Here is a 10,363-nt window from a genome sequence, read left to right as displayed (position 1 = left end):
GAGCCCGAGGGTGGCACACGCAGGCCGCCATCTTGAAGAGGTCAGCCCTTAGGACCGGTCCATATGTGTTATAGGTAAGAACAGGATTTACGGTAAAAGAATATATCAAATGAATTAGCAAATATTTCAAGAATATTAAGAAATACCATTTGAAGAAACACTATAGATCAATATGTTTGGGTCGGGAGTGACCAAAAGGATGTTTCTTAGCAAATCCTTCGCAGGCATTTACAGCAGCTCCCCCTACCTCCTGCAGTTAGCGAGTAGTACAGGCCAATCTGTGCATGTGTTCGAGCCTACGATGAGTATGCCGCACTTCCGGCCAGGTCGCCGGATATCCGTCAAGTGACCCTTACTAGTCCTTCTTGATCCTGAAGTGGAGTAGGTACCGTTGTTTCTGCTGGTGTTGAATCCCGGGCAGCGTTCGGACATGGGACTAGAGGACGAACGAAAGATGCTTACCGGATCCGGAGACCCCAAAGAGGTAAGGCTAGGAGGTCGGCTCTTACTCTCCCCAATGCCCTGAGGCCCGGGACCTAGCGCATCAGAGCACTTTCCTGGGTCCTCTCAGTCCGGGTTTAACCTCCTAGGGTTGGCGGGGTGCAGGGAGGTGGTTTCCACTGCTCATCTTCAGAATTCATTGAGTGACCTTGGGTAAATTAATGGGTAGTCTTCCCAACCCACGATTGTGAAGGTTTAACTGGAGTTATAATGCTGTACCGATTAAAACTTGTGTTAAGAAGAAAGAAGTCCGTTTTCAGTCAGTCGGTTGTTTTGAGTCTGGTTTGACAAGTGTCTGAAGCAATCAGACCGACGTTGGTCTTTAACCTAGCTTAGGGCAGCAATCACTATTTATGGAGGTTCTGGGAACCCGAGCCTTATACCATTTTCTGTGAAAAAGTGGTTCAGGAATTGGGGTGTAGTTTTGCAGTAAAACGTTAGCCTATCAAGAAGGCCTGTGTTCACTCCCCAGCCCCGCAAACAAAAAGTGTTGTTTATCTTTTGAGATGGAGATGGCCGAGGACTTGTGTCTTTGGGGGCACTGTAAGAATGTGCAGTGTAATTGTGGGAAAGAGGGAGCTCTTTCCCAGGTTTGAGTACCAGTGCGGTGAATACCGACTGCTCGCTGTTCTGAGTGCTTTCCGTGGACTAAGACATTTAACTGGAAGTTTCCCATGAGGTAAATATAAGGATCATTAGTTTTGGTCATTTTTATAGATGAGGCAGCAAGCAAGGAAGTTTTTTTTTTTTTTTTTTTTTTTTTTTTTGGTTTTTCGAGACAGGGTTTCTCTGTAGCTTTGGAGCCTGTCCTGGAACTAGCTCTGTAGACCAGGCTGGTCTCGAACTCACAGAGATCCGCCTGCCTCTGCCTCCCGAGTGCTGGGAGAGGAAGTTTATTATCTTTTCTAAAGGCACACCACTAGCCAGACAGTGCAGTTGGGAATAGAGTCAGAGCTAGACCACAGTACTTTACAAAAGCGACTCGCTTTGCTTCCATTCCTATACATTCGTCCTCTGTCTGCTTCAGGACAAGCCATCGGGGCTTTATGGACTTAGATTACTTGGAAAATCATTTATCCCTTAATTTTTTCTAGTCTTGCAATTTTCAGAAAGTATTGGAGCCAGGCTCAGGAAGTTCAGCAAGGTGCCAAAAACCACAATGGCATCAGATAAGTTTTAAAATTAAGAAAATTGGGCGTGGTGGACCATGCCTTTAATCGCAGCACCCAGGAGGCAAAGGTGGGAAGAAGGATCTCTGAGTTCAAGGCTGCCCTGGTCTTTACATTGAGCTCCAGAACTATAGAGACTGCCAGAACTATAGAGACCCTGTGTCCAAAACAAAACAAACAAACAAAAAACAAAAAGCCAATAAATCAAATCAGTAAATAATAAAATGAAGAAAGTTGAATTAATTTTATGAAAGAACCATAATTATTGGAGATTAAATTCTTTTATTTATATGTGACTTTTTTTTTCTCATTGATGGAAATATGGTCCATAATTAGACCTCTATTTCGATTTGTTTGACATGGTATTTTTGACATAATTACTAATGTTTTAACTTTGCTAATTGGAAAATGACACAATTCTAGAACATGAATTTCAAGGTTTTTTTTCCCTACAATTTTTACTTTTTCTGTAAGCATGTATTTGTGTTTTGCTCGCGTGTATATCTGTGTACCACATGCATGCCTGTGTACTTCTGATGCCATAAGAAGCCATTGGATCCTCTGAAACTGGAGTTAGAGATGTTTGTGGGCCACTGTGTAGGTGCTAGGAACAACCTGGGGGTCTTTGGAAGGTGGACAAGTGCCCTTACCGCTGAGCCATCTTTTGTGTGCATTCAGTAGGAGTTGGTGTATCTATAGATCTTTTCACATGGGTTCCTGGGACCAAACTCAGGTCGTTGGCAGCAAGCAATTTTACCAGATGGTTTTAGGACTTTTTTATTCTTATACCAGACCTTGAATCCAGGGCCTTGGGTAGTCTGAGGTTGTGCTTTACCACTGAGCTCTGATGTCGGGTTTTGGTCTGGGTTTTTTTTTGGGGTTTAGGGTAGGGGACTTTTTCAACTTTAAAAAAAAATTTTTTTTAATTTATACACACACACACACACAGTGTTCTGTCTGCATGGTTTTTTGGGTGTTTAGGTTAGGGGACTTTTTCAACTTTTGTTAAAAATTTTTTTTAAATTTACACACACACACACACACACACACACACACACACACACACACACACACAGTGTTCTGCCTTCATGTATGCCTGCCAGAAGAGGGCACCAGATCTCGTTACAGATGATTATGAGCCACTATGTGGTTACTGGGTTACTGGAAATTGAATTCAGGACCTCTGGAATAGTAACCAGTGCTCTTAACTGCTGAGCAATCTCTCCAGCCCTTAAAAACTTTTTATTTTTATGCATGTGACTGTTTTGCTTACATGTATGTCTGTGTACCACATGTGTATCTGGTGCTCAGGGAGATCAGAAGAGGGTGTTGGGAATCAAACATGGTTCTTTGGCAAGAGCAGCAAGTTAAGTTCTCTTAGCCACTGAGCCATTTCTCCTGCCTGCTAATAAATCATGTAAGGGATTTGATGAAAAACTAGAGTTTATATCCTAAGTAACAACTTCACACTTAGGAGAATCCTTGCCAATCGCAAGAGAAGAGAGCTGAGGTTACAGTTGAACCCCCCTTCCTCTTGTTGGAGTTTGGGAACGTGGTTGTTGCTCAGTCTCTCTGTCTCCCTATGCTTCCTTTTCTCCCAAGTATGAACCCCTTGTGTATAGGCAGGTAGATAACTGCCATGCACCAGATTCAGGACCTGTGCTGATGCTCCTATAGATAATTTTTATAATTAGGCAAAGAAAGGAAATTAATTTCAAGGTACACACTGGGAGGTCTTGGGTGAAGTTGTGTAGACTTTTATAATTGTGTTGATCTGCAAGCCAGAGGGCTGTGATTGTAACTTTAGTTAAGTTGGCTAAAGGAAGAGGTTTAGGTTTGGCCATTTTCAATATTCCATATTCAGGTTAAGGGGCTAGAAAAAGAGCTGGCGAGATGGTGTAGTGGCTGCAGCACAGCTCTTGCAGAGAATCTGAGTTAGGTTCCTAGGACTTAGATCAGGTGACTTGCAGTCGCCTATAACTTTGGTTCCAAGGGGTCTGATGTCTCTGACCTCCAGAGGCACCTGCATTAGTGTGTACATACCTCCTCCCGGCCCAAATACTCATAGTTAAAAAATAGTGAAAATCTTTTTTTAAAAAAGTTGGTTTTCCTCTAAACTTAGTTTGGGATATAAATTCGATGTTTAGCTATTTCTAGCAATATTTACCAGATATTTTAGTTACTATTTTGAGACAGGGTCTTATGTAGTCCAGGCTGGACTCAAACTTGAGCTCCTGATTCTCTACCTTTTAGGTGCTGGGATTACTCCTCACCTGTTTAAGCCAAAGCAGAGTGGTTTTGTTTTGTAGGTTGGTGCGTGTGTGATATTTTGTTTTCCCTTTCAGTGTGGGAATTGGACCAAGGACTCTGTGCAGTGTTAGGAATGCACTCTATCATTGAGCTACATACTTAACTATCAAAATACTTTTAAATTTTAGATCCCACTGGATTATCTGATGACTTGAGTCTGTTATCAGGAAATGTTTAATAATCACTGCTATTGTTTCTAAACTGGGATTACTTCCTTAAGAGCTGACTAATCATATCCTAAAGGCTATATGTACTTCATAAAGTGTAGACTGTCCTGCACGTGTAGGTCTCACTGATGCAAGTGAGGTGGTGTCTGTCTTAAAATAATAAAATATGGTGAGGTGGTGTACATGAAGAACAGCTACCTTTGAAAGAATTTATGGACTGGGCATAGTGGCTTGTATGATCCTAGCACTTGATCCTAGCACTTGAGAGGTTGAGGCAGGGCAATGAAGAAGTTCAAGGCCAGCAGGACTCTATCTTAAAAATAAAAGGCCGCAGGGGGGGGGGTGATGAATACCTTTAATCCCAGCACTCTGGCAGGCAGGCAAATTCAAGGCCAGCCTGGTCTACCTAGCAAATTCCAGGACAGGCTCCAAAGCTACACAGAGAAACCTCAACTCCAAAAACCAAAACAAATAAATATCGAGGTTTACATTGTGGGTAAGCCCCACTAAACATCTCAGGATTTAGAAGGATCGCTATAGCAGGCAGCAGGCGAAAAACTAGCTAAAGATATGAGGGTAGATAAAATAAATTACTCACATAAGTCTTTTATCATGTCCCATTTAGTCTTTCTATGCTCTCTCTAATGCTCTCTTGATGTTCCTCCTCGCTTTTTTTTTTTTTTTTTTGTTTTTGGTTTTGGTTTTTCAAGGCAGGGTTTCTCTGTGTAACAGCTCTGGCTGCCCTGGACCTCATTCTGTAGACCAGGCTGGCCTAGAACTCACAGAGATCTGCCTGTCTCTCCCACCCGAGTGCTGGGATTAAAGGCCGTTGTTCTTTGCTGTTCTTTCGCTGTTCTACCCATCCCACAGGGTTTTTAGTTCATATGCCCACAGACATAGTTAACAAGCATGTATTTTTTAGGGCTAACAGGATGGACAAAAGACTGACAAGGTAGGCGCCTTATGTCTCAGAAGGGGTGTGGCTGTGAAGTTCCCCAGCAAATACAGGGAGAATTAGGATAGAGGGTCCCCCTCCCCCCCAAGCCAAGCATCCTTGTGCTGTATCCGCTGGCACCCAGGTGAGAAGAAATTTCTTTCTCTGGGGTTGGTTTAGCGACCCAAGGTTTTTTCCTGTATATTTTCGGGGTAAGGTGCAAACAATTGGTTTCCTAGACTAAGACCTGTGTCGAATGAAAGGTGAAGAGAAGGTACAGAATAGGAATAGCTTGTTAGGGCAGAGCAAAGACAGTAGATTGTACCTTCCTGAGTGCTGCTAGAGAGTCTAGAGCCACCCAGACAGATCTGTTTATCAGTGAGAGCAGACACACTGTCTTTCCTGCTCAGTGCCTCCTGCTCAGAGCTCCTTTCTGTCAATAAGGATAGCTGTCATGGTGTAGCTTTATGTAGGCTATGTAGGTTTGGCTGAGTGAATGCTTTCACACCAGGGCCCCATAGTGTGGGGAATGGTGTTCAGTTACCAGTACAGGAAAGTCAGGCTTAAAGAATGATTTGTACAGTGCTGAGGGATTTGGGGTAAATCCCATTATGGAAGGGAGAAATGTCGGGGTTTCACAAGATTTCTACAGAAGTGACTATCCAAAAGACAGGTGTTCTCAAAGCTTTGCAAATCGGGTTGCTCCTTAGAGTGTATCCTCCCGTAAATCTGTCTAGTTGTCTGTCGGCTGTACTTTTGCTGGATAGTACTTGTAGCTCACATCATCATGAATAAATAGTAAGTAAATAAATGGCCATGAGATAGTAAAAGTGCCTGTTGCCACACCTGACAGCCTTAGTTTTCCAGGATCTACATGGAGGAAGAAGAAAACTGATTTTCACAAGTTGTCCACTGACTTCTCTATGTTTGCTATGGCAGTTCTGCAGTCGTACACAATAAAATGTAATTAAAAATAAAAGCAGGGAGGAGAAGAAACAATGGCAGGAGAATCTATTGCTTATAGTACTTGAGGCATGCCACATACTGCAAGGGCAATGCGGGAAGAGTGAGCGAAAGGAACTAGAGAAGCTGGGCATGGTAGTGCTCATGCCTGTGATCCAGGCATTAAGGCTGGACTTGGAGCATTGAGGACTGCTCCAAGTTCAAGGCCGGGCTTGCTGCCCAAGCATGAGCTAGGCATTACACACTGAGGGGCCTAGAGACAGGAAGGTCACTAGGGCTTGCTGCCTGCCTCCCTAGCATGATTCGGGAGGATACCTGATGCCCCCCCCCCCATGGCCTCCATGTACAGTAATGCACACACACGTGCATATGCTACATCCACACGAGTATTTTTATGAACATTGGAAAGGGAACGGAGTATGGTGACTCACATCTATAATTCTAGTGCTGGGAAGGTGAGATGGGAGGACCGCCACAAACATGAGTCAGTCTGGGCTAGAGCAAGCCCTACCAGGTCAGACGAGTCACCGGGAGAACAGGGCTCAGAGCCCTGGTTTCTGTGGGAAGGAATGATGGAGACAAAGGAAGCAGGCTTAATCAAATTAAGGATTGGGTAGTACGAATAATTTTAGTGAGCTCTGAGCTGTGGTGCTGCTCCCTTGTTGACATTTGCTTCTGGAGTAGGGCAATACAAAGTTTGTGTAAGATTCGCCTAAGGAAGTGACTGCTATATGGCTTTTTGACTGCTGCATGAAGGGTGTGTCCCAGGTAAGCTGCATTTTCTCTCTAAAAATTAGCTAATTCTGGGGAGGCAGGGTTAGCACTGAAATTAGCAAGGACCCTAGGGTGTCAAAACGTCATCATAAAATAATGATTAATACAGTCTTTTCTCCATAATGTTAGTATCAGTATGATTGTGGAAATGTATGTTGTAAAAGTGCTGCTGACACTAATTTTCTTTTCCTTTTGTAGGAAGAGGAGGAAGAATTAGTGGTAAGTGCTGCATCTTAATTTGAACTTCATGAAACTCTAGGGCATTTTAAGGACTTGTAGCCTTTGTACCTCCTGTGCAATGAGGGTTTGGGAGTCTTTCCTAGGTTTGGGGCTTCTTTGTTCACACCTGGAGTCAGCATTTTCAAGGACTGGGCACTCATCTGCTTGTGCTTTAATAAAGAACTCTGAAGGAAATTTTTTAGATAGTTTTCCATGTTTACATTTTCTGACTTTGCAAGTAGGGAGCTAAGCCTGATTCTTACACAAGGGAAAATGAATCTTAAATGTTGTGTTAACAGTGATGTCTCCAGTAGATCTACTTCCTATTTGACCAGATTTCCTTTACTACCTTGTTTCTCAGATAGTACTGAGCCTTTTAGTGCATTCTGGCAAGCTTGGAAGGCAGAAATTTGAAACTTCCCTAGTACTTAGCATCAAAAAATTAAATGGGCGTCCCTGTTCTGCCATTTTTGGCTACAATATGATTCTGCCAGCTGGCCTGAATGGTAAGTTAGGGTAGCACCTTGATTTGGTGACTTACTGATCAAAGCTCATATATTTGGTGGATGTTTTCTAATATTTATTTTTTCTGCTTGTTTGTCAGGACCCCCTGACAACAGTGAGAGAGCAGTGTGAGCAGCTGGAGAAGTGTGTGAAGGCCCGGGAGCGGCTAGAGCTTTGTGATCAGCGTGTGTCTTCCCGATCACAGACAGAAGAGGACTGTACGGAGGAGCTCTTTGACTTCTTGCATGCACGGGACCACTGTGTAAGTCACTCTGAAGACAGGAAGGGCAGAGCTGTTCAGTGGTTTTCATGCTCCAGCCTGACCCATTGGTAACCATTTACTATGGGCCCTGCATGTCAGGTTTTGTGACAAGCATTTTACATACATAGATGTCCTGAGTCCTTACCATATATGTTGGAGGTAGGTATCACTGTCAACATTGTACATATTGGAACAGATTCTGACAGGGAAAAAATCCTGACATGCACTGTTAAATAGTAGGGAAGCTGGATTTTTATATATATGTTTATTTTAGTCCTGGAGATAAAACAAGGCCTTATGCATGCTAGGTAAATGTTCTAGCCACTGAGCTAAACCCCCGGCCCTGAATTTTGTATTTTAAAAACATTTTTTTATTATTTTTTAATTAATTTTATGGGTATGGGTTCCGTGTATGTGCTTGGTGTCCAAGAAAGTTAGAAGAGGACATCAGATCTTCTTAACTGCATTTATTGTCAGTTCTGACTCACTATGTGGGTGCTGGAAACTGAACCCAGGTCCTCTGCACCTCTAAAAAAGCAGCCAGTCTTAACCACTGAGCCATCATCTCTCCAGTCCCAGATAGTATACTGAAATAGTCTGCTCTTTCTGTGTGTGTTCCTTCCATATGTCCCACAACTAGTTTTGTACAGTTTTTTCTTTTTATAGTTCGTACTTCACTCTTTCATATGACAGTATTTTACACATATTACACAATGCAGAATTTGATAAGAGTCATTCTCTTAAACTGATGAGGTAAGCTGGAGAGATGTTGGCTCATCCCTATGGTCTAGCACTTACCATTTGGAATGCTGGGGCATGATGATGCCATGAGTTTGAGGCCAGCCTGGGCTACATACTGAGTTTAGTCCAGTCTGGTCTATAGAATGAGATCCTGCCTTTAAAAAAGGACAACTGATGGGCTAGCCACTTTACTGAGTGTAGGTAGTAGAACACTTGTCTAGTGAGTCCTGGATTTGACTACCAGTGGGGGCGGGAGGGTAGTGTTACATGTCAGAGAAATGTGGGGGAAAGTAGAAATTTCATTCTGGTGATAGAATACAAAGTGGCATAGCCAGTATGTAAAATATCTTGGCAGTTCCTTAGACAGGCAAGCCCAGAGCCAGCTGCCATCCTAGCTACTCATGCACCTGAAGCAAGATCACTGGCGCCCAGGTGTTTGAAGCCAGCCTGATCCAAACAGACAGATCATTTCTTTTTAGTGTAAAGAGTTAAGCATGGATCTAGCCTATGGTTACAGATAATGCTGAGCAGCAATTCCATCCCTACATATATATCCAAGAGAAATATAAAAGTTTTAGATTTCAGCTGGGCAGTGGTAGCTCACACCTTTAATCCCAGCACTTGGGAGAAGCAGGCAGATCTCGGTGAGTTTGAGGCTAGCCTGTTCTACAGAGTGAGTTCCAATATAGCCATGTCTGTTATGGAGAAACCTTGTCTCAAAAAATTAAAAAAAAATAAATGAATAAATAAAGAGTTTGAGATTTCTAGTAGGACGGTGGCACATTCCTGCCAAGAGAATCCCCAAAACAGATTTGTGTGCTGATTATTTAGTGGACGCTTACAGTATATTACATGCAACTTCAAAAAGATGATAATGGGGCTGGAGAGATGGCTCAGCAGTTAAGAGCACTGCTGTTCTTCCAAAGGACCCTGTGTTTAATTCCCAGCACCCACATGACAGCTCACAGCTGTCTGTAACTCCAGTTCCAGTGGCTCTAACATCCTCACACTGACACACAATGCAGGCAAACACCAATGCACATAAAATAATTTCTAAAAAAGTAGTAGGTAAAAAAAAATTCAGAGTTGCAGACAGAAAAAAGTCAGGTAATTGAAGCGAGTACCGGGACCTGAGAATGGATAAGGATGCTTACAAATGAGTCCAGAAAGGAGCAGCACTGTTCTAAGTGGTGAGGGCCTGTGAGCCATGATGTTAAAGCCAAGTGCTTTCTTTTTCTTATCTAGGTGGCCCACAAACTCTTCAGCAGCTTGAAGTAACTGCGCAAGTTCATCACCTCAGCCTTGTCTCAGGGCATCAGGAAAAGTTCCTTGTGGTTGTGAACCATTTGTTTCTAATGTGTATCACAAGTTCTTGTGAACATCATTATGGCAAGTAGCTTCTCCTTGTAATTAGCAGTGATTCCATCTTAATAAACTGATCTGCAGACTTGCTGTTTGTCCTTCCTCTGCCACCCCTTACTTTATCATTTTAGGTTTTGTGGTTTTTTTTTTGTTTTTTTTTTTTCAGTTTTTTTTTTTTCCAATGAAATTGAACCCACAGTCTTGTGCATGCTAGGTGTTATAAATCTTGCTAAATTGCATTTGTTGACTCAGATTTTCAACCCTCCTGCCTCAGCTTCTTGAGTATCAGATTATAGGCAGGTGAAACAAACTTAGTTCCTTTGCAATTTCTTTCCTCCTTTTTGTGTGGGACAGGAATTGAACCCAGGGTCTCTTTTTTTTTTTTTAAATATTTATTTATTTATTATGTATACAATAGTCTGTCTGTGTGTATGTTTGCAGGCCAGAAGAGGGCACC

At 42.7% G+C, this 10,363-nt stretch overlaps 1 protein-coding gene across 1 annotated transcript; it reads left to right on the top strand.

The window, feature by feature from the left end:
* The first annotated feature begins 319 nt into the window (after positions 1–319).
* On the top strand, positions 320–9,991 carry Uqcrh (ubiquinol-cytochrome c reductase hinge protein). Its single transcript, XM_050131384.1, has 4 exons — positions 320–484; positions 7,017–7,037; positions 7,642–7,803; positions 9,790–9,991. Exons 1-4 carry the CDS (start codon positions 431–433, stop codon positions 9,820–9,822), a joined length of 270 nt encoding a protein of 89 aa, XP_049987341.1. The 5' UTR covers positions 320–430; the 3' UTR covers positions 9,823–9,991.
* Positions 9,992–10,363: the final 372 nt, after the last annotated feature.

Source organism: Alexandromys fortis, unplaced genomic scaffold, assembly GCF_014885135.2.
Source record: "Alexandromys fortis isolate MF-2015 unplaced genomic scaffold, M_Fortis_MF-2015_v1.1 scaffold_369, whole genome shotgun sequence".
Lineage (NCBI taxonomy): Eukaryota > Metazoa > Chordata > Mammalia > Rodentia > Cricetidae > Alexandromys > Alexandromys fortis.
The sequence above is the reverse complement of the archived record's forward strand: the minus strand, read 5'-3'. Positions and strand labels throughout refer to the sequence as shown.